At 49.3% G+C, this 27,939-nt stretch overlaps 1 protein-coding gene across 3 annotated transcripts; it reads left to right on the top strand.

Annotated features, from left to right (window-relative positions):
- The first annotated feature begins 1,270 nt into the window (after positions 1 to 1,270).
- On the top strand, positions 1,271 to 27,801 carry APMAP (adipocyte plasma membrane associated protein). 3 transcript variants are annotated; one of them, XM_061126496.1, is made up of 9 exons: positions 1,273 to 1,439; positions 9,119 to 9,235; positions 13,511 to 13,626; positions 20,348 to 20,440; positions 22,038 to 22,154; positions 23,264 to 23,438; positions 23,862 to 24,092; positions 24,455 to 24,647; positions 25,818 to 27,801. In XM_061126496.1, exons 1-9 carry the CDS (start codon positions 1,348 to 1,350, stop codon positions 26,025 to 26,027), a joined length of 1,344 nt encoding a protein of 447 aa, XP_060982479.1. In that variant the 5' UTR covers positions 1,273 to 1,347; the 3' UTR covers positions 26,028 to 27,801. The 3 variants fall into 3 exon arrangements, with proteins under 3 accessions (XP_060982481.1, XP_060982479.1, XP_060982480.1); XM_061126497.1 differs by having other exon boundaries at positions 1,275 to 1,439; positions 23,958 to 24,092; XM_061126498.1 differs by lacking the exon at positions 22,038 to 22,154 and having other exon boundaries at positions 1,271 to 1,439.
- The last annotated feature ends 138 nt before the right edge of the window (positions 27,802 to 27,939 follow it).

Genomic DNA, 27,939 nt, shown 5'->3' with positions numbered 1-27,939 from the left:
AGCAAGTTCAATAAACCTAAGTTTTTTATTATTTTCTTGTACAGCCATGTTCCTGTTTCCGGTTGGCGTGGAATACAAAAAATTCCAGTGAGAGTGCCTTAGACACAAAGAAGGTGTCCTGCTTGTGAAATCAGGGGAAAGATTTGCAGCAAATATCATCGGTCCTGAGAGATAAAAGTGGTTTTGGTCAAGTGAATGTGAAGGAAAGCTGTATCAGAGAGACAAGGAGTAACAGGGAATGCAGGGAGGCACAGAATTAGAAACAGCAAGCAATCCTGAGGGTGTGAAACACAGGATTCAGGGCGGGAGGGATGCTCCAGAAAGGCAGGAAGGGGCCCATCCTGTAGCGCTGTTAAAACCCATCCCTGGGACAGCAGCCGTCCTGGTTGCATCAGCAGAGAAAGATGTTGCCCAGGTGTTAATTATATAACCTGGAACCCTACAGACCTCGATTTACTAAGAACGCTTCATCCCCTCACGCTGGGTCTTCCAGGTTTTTCTCGGGGGCAGTCGAGTGCGGAGTCTGACCCCACCCCCTCCGCCCCGAGCACCCAGAAAGGCCCGGGGAGCACACTGGCCTGAGGAATGCCTTGTGAAGCAGCAAGGAAAGCGATTCTCAGGGCTTCATTCTGAGCGGTCTTTTCTGGAGACGCTGCATAGTAAAAGAACCCGGTTTCCTCTGCCGGAAAAGCCCCCCCCCCCCCCCCCCAGGGTCTTTCCCATCCCGTCCATCTTTCGCTCCTTCATTTGCCAAACGCCCCCACGAGCCCGCTGGTTCCTTTCGGCGTAACTGCTCCTCAATACCTCCAAGTGTCTGACTACCGGCTAGAGGTGGCTCCTCCGGGAGGACCTCGTGCGGGCCCGTGGGCGGGCGCGGGCCTCGGCCTGCCCACCGCGCCCGGCGACAGACCCGGCCACACGCTTACAAACCGCCCACCGTCGCTGTGGCCGTCACAAAAGCAGACACGACCAGCCGCCCTTTTCCAGCGCGTCTTTCCTTCAACCCCGCCGGTTCGGAAACGGCTCCGGGATTCCCGGTGGGGGGGCCGCTTCCCGCCCGCCACCCGTGGGCCCCGCCTCGCGGTCAGATCGGACGTGAGGGGCTGGGGCCGTCAGGGGCGAGGACGGGGCAGTCCGGACCCCGGAAGCTGCTACCCCTCGCGGATGGCGCGCTGGTTCGGACTCGCGCGAATAAGCCTCTCAGCCACCGCCTTCCGGGCGGCCGGAAGGGGCGGGCCCTACATCACTTCCGCGCGCGCCCGAGCAGGGAGGTGGAGCCTCGGTCGTCACTTCCGCGCGCGGGGCTGGAGGTGGTCAGCGCGGGTTGCTGACCGGCGCTTCAGAACCATGACCGAGGCTGACGGGCTAAGGCAGCGCCGGCCCCTGCGGCCGCAGGTGGTCACGGACGACAACCGGACGCCGGAGGCCAAGGGCGGCAGGTAGGCTGGGCCTGGAGCCGGGCCGTGCCCCCAAGGCGGCGACACCAGCTGGCGCCTCATTTAGTCCTCGGCAGCCTCGCTTCACGGGTGGAAGCGGGCTCTCGTCGCGAGGTGCACCTGCGGCCCTTCGGCTCCGCCGCTGCGTCATTGCCTGTCCCCGGAGCCCCCCGGCCTCGGCTGTGCCTCACTTTGCCGCAGGGGCGTGCACGGAGCCACTTCCTCACCTGCCCTTTTCGGAAAGAGCGGGAAGCAGAACGGATGTCATTGGGCAATTTCTGTGAGGGTTCGGCCTTGCACGTTTTCCCGGTAGGGACAGACATGCATAGGGCACCGGCGATGTTGGTGCCTGATAAAGGGAATATCAGATCTTCTCCCAACTTCTCTTCTTCTGACCTTTCCGAGTGTAAATATACTTTGCTTTGTTAGCTAGAAACTGAAGTAAAAACCTTTAAAGTTCTTAAAATTCTCCTCTTAACTTTGTGCCCCAAGTGGCATAATTTTGGGTTTTTAAGAACCAAGAGGCCCCATATAGACCCAAGTTCAGAGTTTGGAACTGATTGACTAATATGTTGATGGTAATACTGGGATATTTTTTGCCGTGCCATTGGGTGTGGTACATACTGAATGCAGCACAGTTTTTGCTCAGAGACACTGAATTTATTCCCTGATGATAATGAAAGGAAGGAGTGTTTGGTTTCGAAAAATCTACGATTCTCAGAGAAGATTTTTCACTAGCAAGAGTCCCAGGACCAGTGGAAAGGCCGGGAATACACTCCTCTTTGTGGGGTGACTGGCCATTCTGGTTTCCTCTGGACTCTAGGGTGTGGGACTTTCAGTGCTGACTCGGGGCAGACCACGACAGGTCAGTCACCCTTTTGACTGTGGATGTTGTGAGATCATCTGGTGATGACTTAGGAGTCTTCAGAGCAGACAGGCTGGGACTAGCAGTGCTGTGCAACCATGCCCACTGGCGTTGCCACACACTTGTGCCCAGGAGACCAGGGGGCACCTGGCCCGGGTCTGCTATGAGGCACAGGGCATAGAGCACCCAAGGGCACTAGTTGGATGGGCCCAACTCTTAGCCGGGCCCTGTAGGCCCCAGGGCAGGGGGCAGAGTTAAGTTAATTGTTTTTCAGTTTCTCTGGGATTTCCTTAATGGCAAGGTTACTTTGTGTTCCAAAGTCCTCACCTGTTGCTAGTCTTCCCCTGGGTGCCTTTTGCTCTCTGTTGATTCAAGACATTTTCTTGGCTTTCTTGTGTTTCCCCTTCTCTTCTTTGATCCTCTTCTGGGTCTTTGTAACAGTCTGTTTCCTGTCACCCACCTTTCTTTCTATGTGTATATTGTAATTCTTTAGCTTTTTCTTATTTTTATCATGCAGTTTTCTAGTTTTCATTTCTTTTGTAGTGGTTTCTAGTAGTTCATCTGATTGTCATCTTGATTACCTTAAAATTTGAGAGTTCACTCTAAGACAAGAAAGTATTGTGTATAATGAGTGAAGGAAAGGAATCTGAAGGAAATAGAAATGTGATGACTATATAGTAAACTTTAGATGTGCTGAACAGAATAAAGAAGGGAAAATTTACAAAAGCAGGAAATTTGCTTCAGTTTACAGAAGCAGGACAATAGATTTTAGTGGATGGGACACTGAATGATACCTTGCCCAGTCTCCTGGCTTCTGGCATGAGTGGTGGCATTAGCTCTGTTTTGCTGGTGGGGTCATTGAAGTCTTTGTGAGTGACATGGTTTTTGTAAAGTTACAGAGGAATAGCGTCTCAAGAGACATTAAAACAAATGAAAGACAGAATTGGCTTCTGGACAATGAGAAGTTTATTTTTAAAATTAGGTTTTAGAGATGTTTTATTTCAAAGTTGTTGAGTGTCTGTATCTGAACAGTAATCTTTTTTTTTTGGTGTGGCATGCAGGATCTTAGTTCCCTGACCAGGGGTTGAACCCGTGCCCCCTAAAGTGGAATTGCAGAGTGTTAACCACCACTGGACCACCAGGGAAGTCCCCAGTGCAGGTTTCTAATGATTGTCATTTGGCATCAGTTTCCCCACATGTTTAAGAAGTTTATTGACAGAGTGATTGTAACCCAGAAAGGATTCCTTCCCTTTTGGAACATAGTTCTGTCTGAGAGGAGAGAACAACTGTTTAATGTTCATGTATACTTGTTTAGGAGTGAAGAGTTGAAAAGTTACCAGCTTTTTTTTCAATAAGCTTCCAAAGAGTTTCAAACTAATTAAAAATCTCTCGTAGGTCCATTTTCATTTTTAAGACTGAAGCGTAAGGGAGGCAGTGGGGAGAGACAGCTGGGGCTGTCGTAATTCTTGAGGTTGTGGGGAGCTAGGATTCCAGAGTTTTCTCAGCCCTTCCCCTGGGTGTGTGTTTTCAAATTGCTCTTTTACTATGTTTTCAATTTGGTGTCAGTGCTAAAACAATGCCTGCAGTCTCGGAGCCCTGGCTTAAAGGACTGTGGAAAGTGAACCAATGCAGGGCATGGTCACTTGAGAGGACTGGGCCATTGTGTGTGAGTCTCGGGTTCCAGGGATCACCTCAGCACCCGGGGCTCCGGTCTCTCGTGGATTTGGGCCTGAAATCACAGGTCTGTGTTGATCTTATGGAGCGTGTGGGTCAGGACTTCAGTCTGTGCCTCGAGGCCTTGATGTCTTGTATGCAGAAGCCATTAGAGGACACCTGTCGCCACATTTTGCCCCATTAAATCCCATTTAACAGGATTTTGTAAGTTGTGACTGAGCCGTTGGTAGTTGTCAGATCCTGTGCATCCCAGGCGTGGATCTGATGGTGCAGGTGTAGGGGTTGGGGCAAACAAGCTGACCTCCCGGGTGGCACCTGGGAGGGAGGGCCTGGCCTTCTGGGGTGTGTCAGCACAGACTGAAGAGAGCAGGATGGGCCTGTGCAGCACTGTGTTGGTGAAGATGGTTTGGATAAACGGAGGTCCTTCAGATGAGTGGACGTAGTGCAGTTGTGCACAGCTTCCCATGGGGCTCAAGTGGTGAAGAATCCACCGGCTAGTGCAGGAGACGCAGGCGGGTGATGTAGGTTCAAGCCTTGTGTTGGGAAGATTCCCCGGAGGAGGAAATGGCAACCCACTCCAGTATTCTTGCCTGGAGAATCCTGTGGATAGAGGGGCCTGGAGGGCTATAGTTCCTGAGGTTGCATAGAGTCAGACATGACTTTGCAGTGGAGCACAGTGCAGTGTGTGGTCAGGCAGTTACAGAGTAGACGCAGAACTGTAGTTGACTCTGAGTTCACAGGAGCCAGAAGTGAGATGGGCCTGCCAAAAAAGTTAATGAACCTTGGGCTACAATAATCGTGCTCCCAGAGCCTGGGTCAGGAGCTCTGTGACCTCACCTCCAGGACCTGTGCACCCGCCAGTTACAGACTCAGTGCCCAGGGTCACATGGCTCTCACCTGTGCCCGGAGCTCCTTGAGTCCTGTGTTTCCTCGGCTGCGTGGCTCTGCCCGGTTGCTTCTGAAATCTCTGTGCAGAGTCCATGGGCTTCAAACCCTCCCCACCCTCTGCCGACCTGAGGCACTGCTGCCCTCTGTGCTGGTCGCTACCTGTCTGGCCTCGCCCACCCCAGGCTGCACGGAGGGTGGGCACTTGACTGCTCTCCTCTCAGGGCCGGGCTGCCTGCCTGCCGTGTGCGCAGGTGGTCACGGAGTGTTTGTGGGCTCCCAGGGGGTGCTGTCTGATGTGGCAGCCACTTGGCCACATGTAACTACTTAAGTCTAAATTAACTAAAATGAACCAAAATTAAAAATTCACTTCCTTGTTTGTGTGATGTAGTGGGTTTGGGGTTTGCTGGGGCTGATGAAGGAAAGTGATATGGCTGTGAGGTGACAGCAGCCACCTGAGCTTTGTTGGTGACACTGACAGGTTTGCATGTGGCGGAGTCTCATAGGGGAGGGGACAAGAGGGGCTTCTGGATCAAGGTGAGGGTCAGAGAGCTCCAAGGGCAGGAGTTGGGGTAGGAGTGGAGTTCAGTTCAGTCATTCAGTCGTATCTGACTTTTTGCTACCCCATGGACTGTAGCACGCCAGGTTTCCCTGTCCATCACTGACTCCCAGAGCTTGTTCAGACTCATGTGCATCGAGCTGGTGATCATCCTCTGTTGTTCCCTTCTCCTTGTGCCTTCAATCTTTCCCAGCATCAGGGTCTTTTCCAAGGAGTCAGTTCTTCCCATCAGGTGGCCAAAGTATTGGAACTTCAGCTACAGCATCAGTCCTTCCAATGAATATTCATTGGAAGTGGTGAGGCTCTGTTTTATTGAAGGGTAGCCACTGTCTGGATGAAGCGAAAACTGGAATCAAGATTCCTAGGAGAAATATCAATAACCTCAGATATGCAGATGGCATCACCCTTATGGCAGAAAGCGAAGAAGCACTAAAGAGCCTCTTGATGAAAGTGAAAGAGGAGAGTGAAGAAGCTGGCTTAAAACTCAACATTCAGAAAACTAAGATCATGGCATCTGGTCCCATCACTTCATGGCAAATAGATGGGGAAACAGTGACAGACTTTATTTTCTTGAGCTCCAAAATCACCACAGATGGTAACTGCAGCCATGAAATTAAAAGACGCTTGCTTCTTGGAAGAAAAGTTATGACCAATCTAGACAGCATATTAAAAAGCAGAGACATTACTTTGTCAACAAAGGTCCGTCTAGTCAAGGCTATGGTTTTTCCAGTAGTCATGTATGGATGTGTGAGTTGGACCATAAAGAAAGCTGAGTGTTGAAGAATTGATGCTTTTGAACTGTGGAGTTGGAGAAGACTCTTGAGAGTCCCTTGGACTGCAAGGAGATCCAACCAGTCCATCCTAAAGGAGATCAGTCCTGAATATTCATTGGAAGGACTGATGCTGAAGCTGAAACTGCACTACTTTGGCCACCTGATGCGAAGAACTGACTCATTTGATAAGACCCTGATGCTGGGAAAGATTGAAGGCAGGAGGAGAAGGGGACGACAGAGGATGAGATGGCTGGATGGCATCACCGACTCAATGGACATGACGTTGAGTAAATCCCTAGAGTTGGTGATGGACAGGGAGGCCTGGCATGCTGCAGTCCATGGGGTCTCAAAGAGTCAGACACGACTGAGCGAATGAACTGAACTGAGCCACTGTCTGGGGACATTTCACTGAACACATAAAGCAGGCGGGCTCTGAATGGCTAAAAATTTCCGTGTTTGGGCCATTTGTCAAGTTACTGGATATGTAAAGTTGGAGTTTGATGGCCCTGCAGAGCTAGAGTCTCAGCCTGCAGTGAGGAAGTAAACAGTGTGGGGCTGAGCTGCTGGTTCTAAAACTAGACCCTGTACGGAGCTTTCCAGTAGGAACTGGCTGGCGGTCAGCTAGGGTGCTGATGGACTTCTTTCTCTGGAGAGGGGTTGGATCAGGTCGGCGGTGTCCAGCTGCACATCAGGAACAACTGGGGCTTGAACCTGCCCGGCAGGTTGCACCGTGTGGACACAAGGCTTTGCCGGAGTTCTGGCCGCCTTTCTAGCTGCAAGTAGTCACTTTCTATACAGGCTGGACTTCTTGTTTTCCCTGTTTTAGGAAGGGGCAACCAGGTCTTCAAGCACGCTGCGACAAGCTCCGAATCACATTCCTAAATTAAGATTTTAAAATATACACTACCACACAGAAAAGGAGAGCTGGCATAGAGTCCAAGTTAGACAGGAAGGATCTGTTTTATGTGGAAATGTGTTTGGCAAGGAAAAGGGAAAGGGAGACTTTGGCCAGTGTCACCACTTTCGTTAGTTTGCACAAGACAGCTTCCCCCAGGGGCTGCAACTCTATTCGGGGTGGGGGCGGGCTGATTGCATCAGCCCCCTTGGCAAGACACCCGTCCTTCCTCGTGCGCTCTGAGGGACGGTTTGTGCAGTGCCATGTGGCCTGCTCTTTGGGACTCTACTTTCGAAGGAACCACAGGACCATGTCATTCCTGCCGGAAGCCCTGCCAGACACCCTCTGCTCGTGCAGTTGCCAGCTGTGGTCATCTCACTGACAGACTAGGCACCGAAGGAAGTCCTGAGTGGCGCATGTCCCAGCCTCTGGATGGGCGGTCGCTGACTTTTACTTTGTGGACATCTTTGTGGAGCTGTAACTCGCATATCATCGGTTTAGAATGTCCAATTCAGTCATCAGTTTAGAATGTCCAATTCAGGGATTTTTAGGTTATTTAGAGAGATTTGCTAAAGTGACAGATCACCACAGTCTAAGTGAAGAACATTCTTGTCACTGTTAACATCTTTTTGAGGTGGGGTCCATAACGTAAAAGGAACCTCCTTAGAGCGCATACAGTTCAGTGATGTTTACTGTTGGGCAACCACCACTCTTTTCTGGTTTCAAAACTTGTCCTCATCCCACAAAACTCCTTGTTGCCATTAAGTAACCCTTTCCCATCACCCCTCCCAACAAGTGTCCCTTAGTAGATGAACGGAAAACTTTTGTGTTGTTGAGCAGTGGAAGGCATGACAGGAAGTTCTGCCATGGGCTTCTTCTGGGATGAAGCGGGGGACACGGTGCTGAGCTCAGGCTTGCCGGGGCCACACTGGGTGTTTGCCTTCACCCCAAAATCCCCCAGGAGAGCAGACATGGTTAGCTTGTGCAGCATGTTTGAAACCTGACTCTGGGCCCTGGGTCCAGGCATCTCCTCCTGTCCTCGGCAGGCAGTGTTGTTAGTGGTGACTTCAGACTTTGGGTCAGACGTGACCCTCGGTCCCGTCCTTCTGGCAGCGGACTGCCCACCCCCGGCCCCCAAATTTCTGCATTCTACATTGAAACCATCTTGTCAAAAATCAAATGAAACATTGCCCTTAGTTTGTCAAGTGTGAGTCCTAACTTTTTTCAAGTCAGCTTTTTTGGATAGAAAAATGTTTTCCACTTTAGGAGGTCAGGATTTTAATTTGCTCTAAGTTACTCTTGACTTCAGGTGTTTCGTGAATCTGAATATCCTGATGCAGGCAAATAGTGATCCCGGCAGTTTCTTTCTTAGCAGGAGGCTTCACGTGCTGCCTAGCCCTCGAGTGAGTGAGGTCGTTTGTGAGGGTTGTTGGAGGGTGTTTCAGCCCCCAGTGGTCACTTGCCCACACACTCTGCTTGAGGTCCCAGGCCGCTGTCAGGTCTCCCCGTGGCTTTTGAAGAGATGGTCTGGAGGTGTGGCTTTGTAGGTTCTCAGTGTCTGGTAATGGTTGGGTTTGGACCTTCAAGATGTTCTGCCTCCGTTTCCTTTGTGAATGTGTCTCTCATTCTTGCTGCTCTGAGCCTCGGTGGCCAGAGGTGGTGACTGAGGGCCGCTGTCTTCCCGGTGGATGCGGGCGGCTCCTTCCCACAGCTTCACTCACACCTCCGTCACTTTGGGCTCATTGGTTCTTTGGGTTTGCCGGCTTTTAGCATCTGCCGGAGGATCCAGGATACTGCTCATCAGACTACCTGGGAGGTAACTGTTGAGTGTTCCACACCCCGCAAGATTAAAAAAAGAACAAGGCATGATTGCCATCCTAGCAAACAGTGCTGACCTTTAGTCACTGCCACGGAGGTGGTGGCCTCGAAAGGGGCAGGCCGGGTGGGAGGGCTGCCCCTGCCTGGAGGGCTGAGGGCGCGGCCAGTCGGTCTGAGCCCCGCAGGTGCCTTCGTGTGCTTTGTCTCTGGCAGCTCCTTCAGCGGCAGAGTGTTCCGAGCCACCTTCCTCATGCTGGCAGCCTTCCTCACCATCCCCCTACTTGGTGCCCTGGTGCTGCTGGACTCGCCTATAGACCCGGAATCTCTCAGGTGAGTAGCCGCACAGCTTGGGCAGGGTGGGTGGCTCTGCTCGACATAATCAGGCTGTGAGCTTCTTGGCTAATAAGTTAACCTGCTGTGCAGGGTGGGTTATGCCGAGCAGTAGAGAGCGTGAGCTCTTTAGTGCCTGTGCCCTGTGTTGAATCAGGTGTTACACAACATGTGCCCAGCGTTAATGCATGCTACTCTTTCAAGAACAAAACTCTGCAAACCAAAATTAAAAACTAGAAAAATCCCAAACAAGAGAAGCTTAAGTATTAGAGGTGATTAACCTGAATTCATTTAAAGTGTTGAGAGCACAGACACACAAACGAAGATTAAGTTCAAGTTGCCGTGTTTAAATTTTTTAAGTAGCTGATTTTTAAAAATTGTCGATAAATGCTATTTATTTGGCAGTCAAGACTATGTTTCCTGAAGTAAGGATTTATGAGTAGTTGATTTTTAATAAACTTTATATAATAATTACTGTTTTATTTTTTCTAAATTACCATTCATCAGTGGGGATATGTAGGTAGTGCAGTCCGTTATAACTTGAAAAACTAGTGTGCACCTTAGGTCTCGTGAAGGTATTCACATTTGTAGTTACAGTCATGCAGAGCCAGGCTTCTCTTGATGTGCTCGTTCATGACGTCAAGGGCTGTGCAGTCTGGTTTCCCCTCAGAGCCGCTCATGGTGGTGAAGCTGCCTGAAGTTTGCTGTGAGTTCATGTAAAGTTGAAAAGTTCAGATAAGAACCCCATCTCAGTATAGAGGGAAGCTAACAGGTATAACTGAATGATGTGTTGTTTTGTGAGTGAGAGTTGAGGCTTCATAGTGGGCAGTGTGTTGGGCGTCCTCTGAAGGTTTCCCTCCTGCCAACCCCCCTTACTCTGTAGAAGGAGGTGGCTAAGCCGGCCTCAAATGCAGACTGCCTGGGCCTTTCTGCTAATCCAGTGCGCCATGTGGAAGTGAGATTTGTGTCCAAAGCTGGGGGTTGAAACCTGGGCTGGAGAGCTGGCCATGGAGAGTGAGGTGGTGGGGAGCAGGTGGACATACGGCTTCTAAGGGGACCCAAGACCTTTCATCTCAGTAGAGGTTGTTAATTTTGCCAAGAGTGGTGAAGAAATTCAGGGGAAAGGTAGTGTGACGTCCTGGCAGCCTGGAGAAGAGCCAGGTAGGGAAGGCTTTGAGGCTGTAAAGAACGAGCCCGTCAGTGGAGTAGATGCGCCTGGTGAGGAGAAACCCATAGAAACCGGCGTGGCTGATGGGTCTCTCCTGGGCTCAGAGTTGGGGAATGACTGGCTCCCCCTATGGGGGTGTGGGCCCCCGAAGCCAGAACGAAGGCAGAAGACTGGCAGACAGTGAGAGCGGGAATGAATTGAGGTTTGGGGAAAAGTATTGCTAACAACAGCAAAAAGGGTTTCTGTGAAACTCATCAGAGCAGAAAGAGCAAGGACAGGGGCAGACACACCGCCTGGGACGAGTGGTGCAGTCTCCAAGCTGGTGGGCTCAGCTGGCGGGGGTGCCTCGGGGCTCTGCCTTCAGGAGACTCAGGAAATCAGAGGACAGACAGACCTGGAGGGCCCGGGCCCGGGGGAGACCCTCCCAGGTGGCTGGTTATGCAGATGGTAGCAGCCTTTTAGCGAGCAGAGTCCCAGGGAGGCCGCCAGGCTTGGCCAGACCTTGCTGTGCACAGCAGCCTTCATTTTTCCTCATTAGGAAGATCTGGGCTGGTGGACACAACACCTGGGACATCCTGATTCCTGGAGGGTGTTGCCCAGTGTCTGTTGGGACACGTGTGTTCCCAGAGGTGGGAGCACAGTGGTGTCATCAGGCGTGGATGATGTGGGCTCAGGAATATCTGCTTGGTGGATATTCACTCCTCACCACAGGGGAGCGTCCGCCTGTGGAGCCAGAGAGTTGGGGTCAGAGGGGGACTCCAGGGGTTTCCTGAGCATCTGTGAGGAGCCCAGGCTGTCTCCCTGCCTGAGGGTCGGGGGCATGGGCCACCATCCTGCTCCTTCCCCTGCAGGTCTCTCATGGGCCTTTCCTGAGTTTTATTATTTTGTGTTTCTGTTTGCCCCTCACATCGCTGACCACTGGTAGCACTTTGTTGCTACTTTCTGTTATCTTCGAGTTTTACAGTTTCACCCTGTTAATAAAACGCACCCTGTTGACAGTTAACGGTGATAGTTTTCAGCTGCTACAAGAGTTACTGTCCCTGTTTGTTTTTTTTTTCCCGTTATTTTTAAAATCATAGGCACAAAATCTCTTCTTTACAACACTACTGTGTCTTTTATGTTAAATTTTACAGAAACTGAAATATGTTTTAAACATGACAGAAACAGTCCTGTCTTTTCGTGAAAACTCATGTTTCTGTTTCTTTATGGATGGAAACCCAGTCCTTCCCCAGAGTTGGGGGTGGAGGCCACAGTGACTGCTGCTGAGTTGAGGCCGCCGGCCGTGTCCTCGCCCCATGCTCGTGAGACACACTCACAGCTGGTGGGGACATTTTTATCAGTTTGATTTCAGAAGAAAGATTAAAGAATGATCCTAATCAGATAGATAGAACCATGGGGAGAAACAGGACGAAACTGGAAACAGCATAGGCGGTGAATGAGTTCGGAGAGTCAGGAGGTAATAGTTAATGAGTTAACCCGAGTGCCTGGGCTGCTGTCCCTGGTGCCTTTGTGCCCAGCAGAGCGCCCGGGCCTTTCTGCCGAGCTGCTGCATTTTCTCCTGTGTTTTCTCGTCTCCCCTTGGGGGCAGGGACAGCGCACCACCCTGACTAGATTGACGCTGCAGCCCTTCGAGGCCTTCCTGCGTGCAGGGAATCTGGCAGCACCCACGGGGATGGTGGGGAGGCTCGGACTCCCTGCTCCGTGTGCTTGTCTGTCGTCTGTCTGCACACGTCCCTGCCCCTCTGGAGGTGTGACCTTCCCGCACAGAGCTTGAACCCAGGTGTGTTGCAGGTCCCAGTCCTACTCTCCCCCTCTGGAAACAAAGCTCTTTAGTTGAACCATGAGTGTGCTTTTGAAGAGCAGGTAGGAAGCTGTATTTGTGAGACAGGGCCAAGGGTGGAGGGGGAGGTTTAGTTCCAGGGGAGTTGTGCTGAGCCCTGAGTAGGGGCGGCAGCAAGTGAAGAGCTTTGTCTGGAGCGGGTGGGGATGGAGAGCTCCCAGACCATCACCCCCCACCCCCTCCAGTTGGTTCTTCTACTCTCCGGCAGGGTGAGGGGTGGGAGAACTCCCCTCCCCCGGCCCCTCCCTGGGAGCCTCCTGGGGGCCGCGCGTTCAGGATACAGCAGTGAGAACCCAGCAAGTCCCAGACCTTGTGTGTGCTCGGGGGCACAGGCAGCTGACAGAGGAGCGAGGAGTCAGTCGAGTGGTGTGGGGTCTGGGCTTCTGGGGGCAGCGCTGAGTGTACATTGCGTGGTCAGAGCAGGCTTCACTGAGGAGGTGATGGGAGGAGGCAGCCGGTTTAAAATGGGAGATGCCCAGGGCCCTTGGGGACCCGCTGGGAGAGCAGAACGAGGGGAGGAGACAGGAGGCTGTGGCCAGACTGTTGGGTGAGGAGCTCGTGGGAGACCTTGGCTCCAGGGAGAGGGCCCAGTTTGCAGGTATTGAAGGATGGATGCCATTGATCTGTGTTTCAGAGCACAGGTGGGCTGCTGGGTCGCAAGCAGACTTGGAGGGGACAAGGGAGGAAGCAGGGAGGGAAGATGGTGGCCTGGCCCTGGGTTGCTGACTGCTTGGAGAAACAGCATGTTTGCCTGTGGATGGAGGAGACGGGAAAGCTCCCAGGCACTTCTGCGTGAGCCTGGGCGGGGGGCGGGTGGGGGTGGACCCAGGCCCAGCTGTCTTCTGTCCTCTCCATGGATCAGGAGGCAAGGCTGTCCCTGTGAAATGTCCACTCCGCTCTCTCCGTCTTGGTTGGGCCTGGATGGCTGGGCAGCTAGTGAGAAAATAAATGCCGAGCTTTGTGAGCTGGAGGGTGAAGCAGGTTGGATGGGTTGGAGAGGCCTGGCGCCCTGGGCCTTGGGTGGCAGGAGAGTGTTGTTACGTCAGCCACATTTACGCCTTCAGTTTTCTTCTGTGCTATGACCTTTCCTGATATCTTGGGAGGTTTTCTCTTTTAACTAGTGCTTCTGGCAACTAAAGATAGTATTGAAATGTGTGCCCTTTGTCAAAGAACGGGGAGTTATACATGTAGCTTCTTGCAGGTCTTCAGTAAATACTTTCTTCATATATTTTTATAGACAAATCCCTATAATTGCCTTATTTTACAGCTTCAAAGAACCCCCTCTCTTCCTTGGTGTGCTGCAGCCAAATACGAAGTTACAACAGGCGGAAAGGCTATTTGAAAATCAGCTTGTTGGGCCAGAGTCCATAGCAAATATTGGGGGTAAGTAGACCCCTGGGACTTGGCACTGTCTGCCGCCTGAGCGGGGTCCTGTGGGGACAGTGCCAAGGGGAGTCCTGGGCAGCCTTCTTGGCTGTGATTGTGCCTGTTTGTCTAGCAGATGCCCCGAGAGAGCCTCTTGCCTCTCTGAGTTTCAGGCCGTTTTAGTGCTGGGTGATTTTGAGTTCCTGTCTGACAAGCTTTATTCTGCTCAAACTGTTGGATCCTTTAAAATGAAAGGAGAAAGGAAAAATGTGAACATTGGTGTTTAGTTCATTGGTCACAGTTGGATAGATGTTACTTGATGTAGCATGGGTTGTCTTTGTGTAGATTTCATTTTTGACAAGAACAGGAACCGTTCTCAGTGTTTCCACTTTTTTTAACGATCACCTTGGTGGGGACATTTTAGGGTAACCATCTGCTTCAGACTTGCCCGAACCTCCAGACTAGAAGAGGGTCTGGTTCTAATTCTTGAGTCTGTAGCAACCTGGAACAGGCCTTTCCTGTCTGTTAGAACGAGAATTAAGCTTAGGAGTCAAAAGATACGGTTAGTGAAAAGGTTGGCAAGGATTGAGGCGTGAGGATTTCCTGCAACTTGTTACCTCAGCTCGCTGGCCATCACGTCAGAGCGTGGTGGAACAGTCATGGGTGGCTGCCCATGCTTCTGTTTCCTTCTGAAGGCCCGTCAGGCCCGCGCCTCCACCTCCGAAACTGTTAACCAGCCTGCCTTTCTGAGCCCTGCTGTTTGGCCAGCCTGAGGTATTTCTGTAGTTGGTTATTACTTTTTGTCCGTCAGAGTCAGAATTGCTCAAGAGAGATGGGCACTTTGTGATAGAACTTCATATTTCTCTTAAAAAGACATTGATGTTTATTAATTTCACAAATTTTGTACTTTTGGTTAAGAAATCTAGTATTGATGTTTAAAGTTGGAACTTTAAGGAGTCCCAGTGATCCCCCCTGCCCAAATCTCCCAGAGAATGCTTTTCTTGTCTTTTCCGCTGGGCCTGATACCTTATCTTGCTCTGTCATCACACCTCCTTTCCTCTCTTAAGGGAACTGCTTGTCTTTTGGTGACATTCCTGGTTATCCCCTGCAGGTGTGAACTGCATGAGGGCACCTGGACCCACTGCTGCTGACAGTGGAGGAGGGTACTCACCTCAGGAGGTCAGGAGAGGAGTCACCGATGAACATCATTTAGACTTTACTTTTTAGAGCAATTTGAAGTCACAGCAACATGGAGGGGAAGATACAGAGATTTACCATATATCCCCTACCCCCTACTTGCCTTATTATTAATATCTCCCCCAAGATGGTACATTTATTGAGAGTACAGTTGACAACTCCTCATTGTCACATCATCATTACCGGAGTCCATAGTTTACGTTAGGGTTTACTCTTGGTGTGTACATTCTACGGGTTTGGACAAATGTTTAATGACATGTATCCATCATTAGATTATCATACAGAGAATTTTTACTGCCCCCCTGAAATCTGCTGTGTTCAGCCTCTTCATCCCACTCTGCCCCCAAGCCTCTGGCAACCACTGATGTGTTTCTTGTTTCCATAGTTTTGCCTTTCCCAAATGTTTTAGAGTTAGAATCATACATCAGGTAGTCTTTTCAGATTGACTTATTTCACTTACTGTTATGCATTTTAAGGTTCTACTTACTCCAGTATTCTTGGGCTTCCCTGGTGGCTCAGACGGTAGAGAATCTGGTTGCAATGTGGGAGACCTGAGTTGGGAAGATCCCTGGAGAAGGGAAGGCTACTAACTACTCCAGTGTTCTTGCCTGGAGAATCTCCACGGACAGAGGAGCCTGGTAGGCAACCCATGGGGGTTGCAAAGAGTCAGACACGACTGAGCGACTTTCACATTCACAAGTCTTTTTACAGTTTTGTAGCTCATTCCTTTTTATTAATGAATAATATTCCATTGCCTGGATATATCATAGTTCATTTTTCCATTCACCTTGTTTAGTTTTATAAGTTGCCAAACTGTCTTCAGAAGTGGCTGTACCGTTTTGCACTCCCCCCGTCATGAGTGGGAGCTCTTGTAGCTCCGGATAAATCCCCGGTGTTTGGTGCTGTCAGTGTTCCAAATTTTGGCCATTTTAATAGGTGTGAAGTGGTATCTCATTGCTGTTTTAATTTGCAGTTCCCTGATGATATATGATCTGGAATATTTTTTCATGTGTTTGTTTTCCACCATAGTAGATCTTCTGTGGTGAAGTGTCTTAAGTCTTTGGGATATTTTTAAAATTGGATTGTTCATTTTCTTATTGTTGAGTTTAAAGAACTTTTTGTATATTTTGGATGCAAGTCCTTTATCAGATGCATTGTTTGCAGATATTTTCTTCCAGTCTGGGCTTGTCTTCCCATTCTCTAGACAGTGTCTTTCTCAGAGAGGTTTTTAAGTTTTAATGAAGCCCAGCTTATCAATTCTTTCTTTTATGGATCATATATTTGGTGTTGTATTTAAAATGTCATCACCACACACAAAGTCAACTAAGTTTTTTCCTTTTTTAACTTCTAGGAGTTTTGTAGTTTTATGTTTAGGTCTGAAATCCATTTTGAGTTAATTTTTGTGAAGGGTGTAGGGTCTGTGTCTAGGTTCCTCTTTTTGCATGTGGATGTCTAGTTGTTCAGCAAGATTTGTTGAAGAGACCATCTATACCTCATTATGTTGCCTTTGCTGTTTTGTTAGAGATGAGTTTTGGGTCTACTGCTGGGCTCTGTATTCTGTTCCATTGATTTGTTTTTCTGTTCTTTTGCTGTTACCACATTGGCTTCGTTATTGTAGCTTTATAGTAAGTTTTTTTTTTTTTAAGTCTTTATTGAATATTGCTTCTTTCATTTTTTTTTGGCCGAGAGGCATCCCTGAACAGGGACCAAACCCGTGTCCCCTGCATTGGAAGGTGAAGTCTTAACCACTGTACCATCAGGGAAGTCCCTATAGTAAGTCTTGAAGTCAAGTAGTGTCCGTCCTCCAACTTTGTTCTTTTTCAGAATTGTGTTGGCTCTTCTGGATCTTCTGCTGCTTCGTGTAAGCTTTAGGATAATTTTGTAGATTATCTACAAAATAGCTGCTGGGATCGCTCTAAATCTAGAGCTCAGATTGAGAAGAACTGACCTCTTGACAATGTTGTATCTTTTAATCCATGAACATGGACTCTTTCTCCCTTTATTAAGTTCTTTGATTTCTGTTATCTGAATTTCATGGTTTTTCTCATCTAGATCTTGTATATATTTCATTATATTTAGACCTAAATATTTCATTCTTTTTGGAAGGTAGTGAAACGCCTTCTGATGCTCTGATTTTAATTTCAGATTTCACTTGTTCATTGTTGGTATATAGGAAACTGATTGACTTTAGTATATTATCTTTGTATCCTGCAACCTTCCTATAATTGCTTATTAGTTTTCAAAACTTATTGTTGTTGATTCTTTGGGATTTTCTACATAGACAGTCATGTCATCTACAAATGAAGATAGTTTTATTTATACCTTTTATATCCTTTTCTGGTCTTACTGCATTAACTAGAACATTCAGCCCAGAGTTGTAAAGAAGTGATGAAAGGGGACAGCTTTGCTTTGTTCCTGATTTTAGTGAGAAAGCTTCTAGTTTTCACCATTAAGTATGATGGTAACTGTAGGTTTTTTGGTAGATATTCTTTATCAAGTTGAGGAAGTTCCCCTCTGTTCCTAATTTGCTAAAAGTTTTTATCATGAAATGGGTGTTAGATTTTTGTCAATACTTTTTCTGCATCTGTTGATACGTTCATGTAATTTTCTTTAGTCTGTTGATATTTATGGGTTCCTTAACTGATTTTCAGATGCTACACTAGCCTTACGTACTTGGGATAAATCCCATTTGGTTGGGGTGTATAATTCCTTTTATACATTTTGGATTTGATTTGCTCATATTTTATTGAGAATTTTCACATCTTTGTACTTGAGAGATACTGGTGTGTAGTTTTCTTGAAATGACTTTTATCTGGTTTTGGTATTAAAGTGATGCTGGCTTCATGGAATGAGTTAAGAAGTATTCTTCTTCTGTTTTCTGGAAGATATTATAGAAAGTTGGTACCATTTCTTCCTTCCTAAATGTTTTGTTCAGTGAACCCATCTCAGCCTGCTGCTGTTTTGGAAGGTTATTAACTATTGATTAATTTCTTCAATAGATATAGGCCTATTCAAATTGTCTCTTGTGTGAGTCTTGGCAGATTGTGTCTTTCAAGGAATCGGACTGTTTCATCTGCAGTATCAGATTTGAGGACTTAGAGTTGTTCCTAGTGCTTCTTTAGTACCCATGGGGTCTTTTGCTTCTGATATTGGTAATTTCTGTCTTTGTTAGCCTAGCTAAAGGAGTATTTATTTTAGTGATTTTTTTTCAAAGAACCAACTTTTGTTTTTGTTGATTTTTCTTTATTGATTTCCTGTTTCAATTTCATTGATATCTGCTCTAATTTTTATTCTTTCCTCTGCTTACCTTGGGTTTCCTTTGCTCTTCTTTTTCTAGTTTCCAAAGATGGAAGCTTAGATGACTGATTTTAGGTCTTTTTCTTTTCTAATATGTGTCTTTGATGCTGTAATTTTCTTTCTAAGCACTGTTTTCTCTGCCTCCAGGAAATTTTTGATAAGTTGTGTTTTCATTTTACCTTAGTTCAAAATGTTTTGTAATTCCTCTTGAGATTTCTTCTTTGACCTATGTGTTATTTAGAAGTGTGTGGTGTTTAATCTCTAAGTATTTTGGGATTTTCAGCTTTTTTTTAGTGATTTCTAGTTTAATTTCATGTTGGTGTGAGAGCAGACATTGTATCATTTCTGTTCTTTTAAACTTATTAAGGCATATATTATGGCCCAAAATGTGGTCTACCTTGGTGAATGTTTCATGTGAACTCAAGAAAAATATGTATTTTGCTGTTTGTTGGATGAGGTGTTGAAGGGTGTCAATTATATCCAGTTAATCAGTGGTGCTGTTGAGTTCAACTGTGTTTTTATGATTTCTTATTTATTTATTGTTTTTGGCTGCACTGGGTTTTCTTTGCACGGGCTTTCTCTAGTTGTGACAAGTGGGGGCTACTGTTTGTTGCAGTGCAGGGGCTTCTCATTGTGGTGGCTTCTCTGGTGGAGCACCAGCTATAGGCGAATGGGCTTCAGTTAGGGTTGATTTTTTGTTGGCAGGATCTGTCCATTTATTTATTTATTTTTTTGATGTACAGTTGATTTACAGTGTTGTGTTAATTTCTGCTACACATTAAAGTGACTCAGTTATACATATATGTACATTCTTTTCTGTTTTATTTTTCATTATGGTTTACCCCAGGACATTGCAGATAGCTTCCTGTTTTCTGACTGTGCTGTGCAGTCGGATCTTGTTGCTCATCAGGGTCTTTCCATTTCTGAGGGAGGGATGCTGAGGTCTCCTCCTCTAATCATGGATTGCTGTGTTTCCTTGCAGTTGTATCAGTTTTGCCTCATGTATTTTGACAATTGTTATCAGGTGCACACATGTTAAGGACTGTTGTGTCTTCTCTACAGTTGACCTTTGTTGTTACCTGATGGTCTTTATCCCTGATCATGTTCCTAGCCCTGCAGCTTTCTTTTAATTAGTGTTAGTGTGGTGTATTTTTCTTTACCCCTTCATTTTTCATCTCTGTGTCTGTATATTTAAAGAGAGCTTCTTACAGACTGCATTTCATTGCGTTTTGTTTTCTAATACGCTCTGACAATTTCTTATCTTTTAATGAGGTTTTTATACCATTAATGTTTAAAATGATAATTGATATACAGTTGACCCTTGAACAGCTCTCAGGTTCACTTAAACATGGATTTTTTTCTATTGAACACATTCTGCAGCACAGTTGCTTAAATCCGTGGGTGTGGAATCTTGCAATGCAGAACCTCACAGATTCAGGACCTTGAGGGTGTGAGGGCTGACCATAAAGTTATCCACAGATGTTTGACTGTGCAGAGGGTCGACGCCCCCTAACCCCCAGTTGTTCAAGGGTCAGCTGTTGTTCGGTTACTCTCTCCCATGTTTGTTACTGTTTTCTATTCATTGCTTATGTTTTTTTCTTCCTTATTTTCTCATCCACTTTGGGAGTTTAGTAGTTTCAGTTGAGCATCTTATATGATTCTCTTTTCTGTCCATTCTTTGCCTATCAGTTATACTTATTTTAAATACTTTTTTTAGTGGCTCCCCTAGAGTTTGCAATATTTACATTTAAAAATACGGAGTGTTTCATGAATTTGGACATCATTGCAAGTGCTGCATGGTTCTGGTTCTAGTATATGTGCTGCTGAAGTGAGCACTTGATTTTACACCCAGGGGCCTTCCCAGCAGTTGTTTCCCTTTGGTTGGATAGTCACCTTCAGCAATTAGACCCTGCCATGAGGCAGATGTGAACAGACCCAAGCGCTGAGCACCAGCCTGAGGGTTCCCACTTCTTTGAGGGTAGAAAACCCTGTTTTTATCTGTGGTGTCTGCTGTGCCCTTGCTCCAGCCTCAGGGTCATGCCCATGCTGGTTCCAAGGCCTCTATGGTGTTATTGCTGCACATGTTAAGGCTTTGGCCCCAGACACCACTTGCTTTCATTTTCAAAACTGCCATTTCCCCTCTGGAGACAAAGCACAGACTGACCACCTCTGTGGTAGGTGGTGGTGAGAGCATAGTTCTTAGGCTAACCCAGTAACACCCTTACTCTTTCCTTTCTTTGAACAGATGTGATGTTCACGGGTACAGCAGATGGCCGAGTTGTGAAACTTGAAAATGGTGAAGTAGAGACCATTGCTCGATTTGGCTCAGGCCCGTGCAGTAAGTTTTGGTGACCACCTTTGTGTCTCTTCCGGGCATCCAAGGAAGGTGCTGAGAGGAGCTGTGTTTCCTGGAAGTCAGGTCTTTGGAAGAGGAGAGCCCCGCTGCCCAGCTGAGGCCCCCTGTGGTCATACTTTCCCTTCAGGCCCCTCACACCCCTCACCTCAGCACGTGCTCCAGAGCTGCTGTGGGAGGCGCTAGGCTTTGTTCCTCAGGTGCCGAAGTGCATTCCCGCAGTAGCCTAGCACGGACCTCAGCCCTTCATCCAGAGTGAATTACCCTTAGGTCCCGCAGGTTTTAGAAATTCACTGTTTAAGCACTGGTAGCACAGACTTACTATCCTTTTGTTAGGAGCTAGAATGTTTTTGTAAAAATGATGCATTTTTATAGTAAAATGTGAACAGCACAAAGAAGAAAGTAAAAATCACCTAGAGTCTTCTCAGGTGTAACTTGTTAACAATGTAATGAATAACTTTTCAGATCTCTTTCTGTTCATGGACTCACACTCACACATGGTTGTAAGTGATGGGATCATACTCTGCATATGAGTATTTAACCTGCTTTTCCCACTCCGTATTGTGGCCATAAGTGCCTCTGCAGTAAGCATCCTGTGGTAAGCATCCTAATGTAAGCACGCCTGTTAAGTGCCTCTGCAATGAGTGTCCTGCAGTAAGCCCTCTGCAATAAGCACTCTGTAGTAAGCACCCTGCAATAAGCACTCTGGTAAACACCCTGCAATAAGCACTGAGTAGTAAGCACCCTGCAATAAGCACTCATTAGTAAGTACCCTGCAATAAGCACCCTGTGGTAAGTGCCCTGCAGTGAGTGCCCAGCACTAAATATGCTCTGCCACAGGTTTAAAAAGAATATAGGTAGTAGAGCAGGAGAATGGATCTAAGGAGTAATATGGTAGCTTTTCCTTTATGATGGGTGGAGGGACCCTGCCATGTCCTTAGACAGGCACAGCATTCAGGTCCAGCTGTGGGGCTTCAGTCCCACTCCTGGAGTGCTGGGGGGTCCAGGGGTGGGGCATGTGCCTGCTGGGAGATCCAGGGGTGGGGCCTGTGCCTGCTGGGGGATCTGGGGAGGGGCCTGTGGCTGCTGGGGGATCCAGGGGGGGGCCTGTGTCTGCTGGGGGATCTGGGGAGGGGCCTGTGGCTGCTGGGGGATCGGGGGGGGGCTGTGCCTGCTGGGGGATCTGGGGAGGGGCCTGTGGCTGCTGGGGGTTGGGGGGGGGCCTGTGCCTGCTGGGGGATGGGGGGGGGGGGGCTGTGGCTGCTGGGGCATCCGGGGGTGGGGCCTATGCCTGTACTGACTGAGTCTCCAAACGCTGATGTGAGTGTGATTCTTGAGTGCTAGTTGCTGTGCATGTGTCCACATCCTGACTCTCTGGTGGGCTCTCTGGATAGACTGGACAATTGACCTAAGCTCTTGGGGCCTGGAACACGGTGGGGGCTGTGTCAGTCTCTGATGCCATGGTCAGATTTGTTCTCTGCAGCACGATGCAGGTTTAGGATGGGATAGATGAGGTGATTGGACACTGATGGGCCACAGGCAGAATCTGGGGCCAGCCACTGATTCTTGTCTGTTTCCCTAGAAACCCGAGATGATGAGCCTGCTTGTGGGAGACCCCTAGGCATCCGGGCCGGGCCTAACGGGACCCTTTTTGTGGTTGATGCGTACAAAGGGCTGTTTGAAGTAAATCCCTGGGAACGTACGTGCCAGTAACTTGCTTCCTTCTGTGATGATTGCTGATCTTTTAAACAATGTGTGCATTTATTTATAAATGGGTTTAGTAGAACTTGTTCAGTACAGCCTACCGGAGACCCTGGTATTTTTCTTACGTACCGAATGGTGCTGAAGATCTTGCCTGCAGAGAGCACCAGTATTCACATCGTGTGGCTCCTCACTCGAGCCTGCCTCAGGTTCATACCTCCCTCTCCTCTGACCGCTGGGTCCCAGAAGGTCTCATTCCGAGGGTGTGAGGCTCCTCTTCCTATCTTCACTTTTCTGTGTATCCATTTGGGCTCCCTATTTGTTTTCTGCTTCTCAGTCTTCTCTTTTTCCTTCCCCTTCATCTTTTGTCGTTTTACTTTTCCTTCCTCCAGCTCCTTCTGCTGTTTCCCTCCCCTGACTGGTCATGGTGTCCTATGGACCAGTGCTGTGATAACTGCTGTGTGTGCTTAATGGGGAGGGTCATGTGGAGGGAGGAGTTGTCATTGTGGGTGGTGCACAGGGCCCCTGGGTGGTCCCCACTCTGCTGGGTGCTGGCATGTGCCAGTTACCCCCAGCCTCTGAGCCCACTTGCTTCACCACAGAGTAGGGCTGACAGGAGGGCCTGCCTTGTGGGATCGTTGTGGCGGTTTAAATGGGGTTAGACGTAAAGAGAACTGAGCACTCCATGAGTGTGCTACAGTCTGAAAAGACTTACTACTACTGCTTTTCGCATTTAAAAGCAGGTGAGGGGAGCATTGTATATTTCTCTCAAATAGAAAATTGCCTCATTAACCCAAGACTCTTGACAGATTTTTAAGTCAGTTGGCCTTGGGGAAGGAGTTCCTCGTCCAAAGGGAGGATTCTGCCTTTAGTGGGGTTGTTCTAAAAATTTCATCACTGAATAGAAAGGAGGGAAACACTGTGAGAAGTACTGCATCTTCTGACATAGGGAGTGGAGAAGCTCCCTTAGTTTTTCCTTTTAAATAAGTTAGATTGATTAATATTTTGAAACTATTGAGCTACATGTTCTTATAATGAAAGCAAGTCTCCCCCCTTTCTTTTTTCTTTCTTCCCGTCTTTTCCTTTTCTTCCTTCCTGTTCTCGCAGGTGAAGTAAAACTGCTGCTATCCTCCGAGACCCCCATTGAGGGGAGGAAAATGTCCTTCTTGAACGATCTTACAGTAACTCGGGATGGGAGGAAGATTTACTTTACAGATTCTAGCAGCAAATGGCAAAGACGAGATTATCTGCTCCTGTTAATGGAGGGGACGGATGATGGGCGGTGAGTGTGCTCCTGAATCTTCTGCCCAGGGAGGCTGTAGATGGGCAGGATGACGTCGGAGAATATATCACGCCCAGGAGTTGGGTGTTTTTGAGCATCTGCTCAGCTTTTAAGGGAGGATCTTAATGTCTCCTGGAAATAGATGGTGGACACAACAGGGCAGCTAGATGTTCTCACTTCTCTTTGGAGAAATGAAGCTAAGAACAGCCAGGCCATCTGAGGGTGTGGGGGGTGGTCTGGCACTTGTTGGGGGGAACCTCAACTCCTGTGAGGCTGAGCCATGGTGACCCACCCTGGTGTGAGCTAGCGCCCAGGTCAGTGAGAGAACCGATTGTAGCCTTGTCTGGAGGTGGGTGCCTGGGTGGCCCTGTAGGGCCAGCCTGGAACTGGTCTGAGTGGAGGATGGGGGCCCTGCTGCTCCAGTGGAGGCCAAGTGCCCCTGCAGAGGCCCTGGCCAAGGGCTCCAGCCCAGCAAGGCTCCCAGATGCCCCATGTGACCCTCTGCGTTGGCGCCTGCAGCCTGCTGGAGTACGACACCCAAACCAAGGAGGTGAAGGTTTTGCTGGACCACTTGCGGTTCCCCAACGGGGTGCAACTGTCTCCTGCGGAGGACTTTGTCCTGGTGGCGGAGTTGGCCATGGTGAGGATCAGGAGGTGCGTGAGCTGGCCAGGCTGGGGTGAGGGGCGGGGCAGGGCCGGGGTGAGGGGCGGGGCTGGACCGAGGTGAGAGGCCGGCTGCAGAGCCTGGGACGCGGCAGACGCCTGTTGTTTGTGAGGAGAGAGTTGTCTTCCCTTTCTCTTCCTCAGCCTTCTTGACCATCACGGGCTAGGGAGAGTCTCGACGGAACGCTGACTGCGGTCCTGGCCCGGCCTGGTTCCCGCCCCTGCTTCTCGCTGGACCCAGGGCTCTGAGGCCTTTGCAGCAGGCCCTTGCATCATGTGCCCTCGTTGGTGATTTGGCTCCAAATTTTTGTTTGGGGGCTGCTGTTCATTGCCTGCTTGGTTGACTTTTTCAGGTTTTACGTGTCTGGCCTGATGAAGGGAGGGGCTGATGTGTTTGTGGAGAATTTGCCTGGCTTCCCAGACAACATCCGAGCCAGCAGCTCCGGAGGGTACTGGGTCAGCATGGCGGCCATCCGGGCCAATCCCGGCTTCTCCATGTTGGATTTCTTATCCGAGAGGCCTTATCTTAAAAAAGTGATTTTTAAGGTAAACACAAAAACTATGATTTCAAGAAACAAAATGAAACTGCATCTCATTGTGGGTTTTTTTTGACCCTTGTGAAAGCTCTAAAAATTCTAGTTCTGCTTATGATACCTTATGCTTATGATTTTCAGTGACTTCTTTAAACTTATCCTTTGGCTTAAAATGTAAATTTACATCTTTGAGCCCTCTGACTCTTTCCCTCCTAGTTTCCTCGTCTGGAATTGTCACCCTCACCATCATGATCTGTTGGGCCTCTGTCCTGCCTGTCGCTCTTGCTCTCCCCTGCACCCGCAGCCTTTGGCTCTTCCTCAAGTGGTTTAGGTGCCCCTTCCTCCTGCTTCCTCGGAGCCTTGTCTTGCCCTCCGTGGGATCCTGCCCATGTCCTTAGTTACTGGTACTGAACTGTTTGTAACCTAAGGTCCTGCAAGGTGCCAGGCGGTGGTTCCTGAGTCTGTATGTGCACACGTGTTCATGGACAGACTTTTATACCTACATTCATATATCTTTGTTCCTTTAAACTGAAAACTCTAAGTAAGACTGGTGTTTCTGGTCCAACACCACAGGATCTATGCCTGTCTTCTTACCATCCATGTTGGTACTTCCTTTCTCTAAGGGTGAGAAACCTGGGTCCCATGCTCCCTTATGTCTGTTTGACCAGATTCCCCAGGTGTCCACATTTGTAGCCTTTGTCCCCAGGACCACATGGCCCTGGCTAGGGCCAGGGCCAGCCCTTCTCACTCCTCCCTGCTTCTCCCTCCCAGCCATGTGCAGGGGCCTACCGTCCCCTTGGGGGCCCACAGCCTGTGCCAGCCACCCCACTGCAGCACACGGTCTCCCCTGCTTGGAGCCATGGCCTCTCCTCCAGGGTGGATGCTCCCTACTCAGACTGACTCCCTGGTCTGGGCAACCCCTGTACACACCTAGCCTGCTTAGCCCCACAAGCCATTTTTTGACTAAATGTTTTGGGACCAATATTTTAAAAAGGCACTCACACTCCTGTGTGGAGGGGAGCAGGTGGGGAGGTGGTTCAGCGGAGGGCAGGGCAAGGTGGGATGCCCCAGCAGGTGACAGGACTGGATGCCCGGCTGTGGGTCTCCAGGTGGGCCTGTTTTCTGGGCTGCAGGGGCCACACCTGTCCTGCCATACTCTCTCTGCTCTGTGCTTCTTTTGCAGCTATTCAGCCAAGAGACGGTGATGAAATTTGTGCCGCGGTATAGCCTTGTCCTGGAGCTCAGTGATAGTGGGGCGTTCCGGAGGAGCCTGCACGACCCCGAAGGGCAGGTGGTCACCTACGTGAGCGAGGCGCATGAACACAGCGGGCACCTCTACCTGGGCTCCTTCAGGGCCCCCTACCTGTGCAGACTCCGCCTGCAGTCTGCTTAGGCCTGCTGTCACCCTGTGTGCGTTGTTACCCGGAGCCCACTGTCAGCCCATGCGCCGCCCCTGGGCCTGGAGGCACGTGGACACCCTTCCCCCCATGCCCACTGGTCCGGGACGTGTGGTGCGGCCCCAGGACACCCTCACCGGGGCTCGGCCTTGCACTTGCTGAGGGGAGGATGAGTCCTCGTAAAGCCATTTTCTCTTAAAAACCTCCCCAAGTGTGGTGATTGTCTATGGGACCTGGGGACTTGGTGTACTCTGGTGGGGATGGACTTGTGGGTGAGCAGCTTGAGGTCTCATCCCTGCTGCTGTCTGTGTCTCACCAGCCTTGGTCTCTTTGCTGATAAACAGGTGATACCTGTCTTTGGGGGAGGGACCGCAGGAGGGTGAGGAGAGCGCAGAACAAATGTGTGTGAGACCTCAGACGGGCTGTGCGGGCGAAGACTCTTCCCCAGAGTCCTAAGGGACTGGGCCTCAGCCCTGGGCGTCCCTCCTGTGGCTCCCACCCTCCTTCCCTGCCTGGCCCCCTCCATCCCTCCCCTCCCTGGGCCCCCACCAGTGTTCTGAAGGCAAGGACCCAGATGTGTGTGGAGGAGGAACATGTTTATTCTAGCCACTCAGAGGACTAGCCAGCTTCTCTGGACAGCCCTCTATGCAAATCACAGGATGGGGATGGAAGGTGGACGCCGGGCACCGGGAGCCCTGTTCACAGCTGGTTCCTCGTCCCCAGACCCAGGCGTGAACAGTGCATGTGCCAGGGTCGCTTGTCTTCCGGTGTCATAAGCCTGACGGATGTGTCCACATGTGGTCCTGGTGGTGGGCGACCCCTGTGGATTGACCTGTGGATGGTGTTGCCGGGACTTTGTTCTCTGCTTTGATTCGCTCCAACAGTAAGTGAGGTCTGCTTTTCCGTGTGTCGTGAGGGCTGTTCTGCTGGGATCGTGCTTGCTTGCTTGGCGCCTCCCCCATGGGTCACACACTGACTCGGTCCACACGACACCGCTGTCCTGTCTCCAGCCTACGAAGCAGGGTTGACATCTGCTCCTCCCTTTCCTGGTATTCGTGAGAACACATCAGGGATTGTGTGTCTGGAGTGGTCTTTGTTAGTTGAAAAGACGGTGTTCTGAATAGATGACGACGGTGAACGTCAAGGAGGGCCGACAGCAGTCGTGAGACCTGAACCACTTGTGTCGTGTGCTGACTCAGATTCCCCCCCCCCCCCGCCCCCATTTTAGGGGAGGACAGTCAGTCTGACGGGGGCCCATCCCGGGTCGTCCTCTGCTCAGGGCCAGCTTCCCACACAGCTGCGCAGAGCAGTCAGACAGGCTGCGTGGCAGTGACCTGTGTCCTGTCAGGTGATGTAACCTCACGAGAAATGGTGTTTAATAGGCAACAGTGCACCCGTGTATGACGTCTGCAGGAACAGTAGGGTAAAACCTGACCATTCTGCCATGAAAACGCAGCCCAAGTGCGCTGACCCTGAACGTTTCTTGGTTGGGAGCCGGGAGCCGAGGGCTGTGCTGTCAGCACAGAGGAGCTGGTAGCTTTTCACAGTTTTCAGCAAAGTTGTCTTTTTTTTTTTCTTCTGACTCAGGTGTTGCTTTTCTGTCTCAAAGTGTCATTTCCTGTGTTCTTTGTGGTTATTGCCATGGCAAGGTGTAAAGCATAGCCTTGTTAGTCTTAAATATACGATAGACTTTTGTTGTAAACATAAAATGGATTTGTTCTAATGTGAATTGCTAACATGCTCTTAAAATTAAAGCAAGTGATTCATTGATTGTGTGCTGCTTTATCATCTGTTACAGAAACACCGTCAGTACTCCGTCGCTGCCTTTTATAGGACCGAGGCCTCACGTTGAGGTTCTGTCATCAGCATTCGCTCTGTTGTGCTAAAGGGTTTTCACGTGTGCTGACC

The sequence above is a fragment of the Dama dama genome, chromosome 23 (genome assembly GCF_033118175.1).
Source record: "Dama dama isolate Ldn47 chromosome 23, ASM3311817v1, whole genome shotgun sequence".
NCBI classification, from domain to species: domain Eukaryota; kingdom Metazoa; phylum Chordata; class Mammalia; order Artiodactyla; family Cervidae; genus Dama; species Dama dama.
This window is presented reverse-complemented; position numbering and strand designations above follow the sequence as displayed.

Coding starts and splice junctions, on each gene's coding strand:
- APMAP (XM_061126496.1), top strand. CDS start 1,348: ATGACCGAGGCTGACGGGCTAAGGCAGCGCCGGCCCCTGCGGCCGCAG. Junction 13,627..20,347: donor GTCCATAGCAAATATTGGGG/GTAAGTAGACCC, acceptor TTCTTTGAACAG/ATGTGATGTTCACGGGTACA. Junction 24,648..25,817: donor TTAAAAAAGTGATTTTTAAG/GTAAACACAAAA, acceptor CTTCTTTTGCAG/CTATTCAGCCAAGAGACGGT.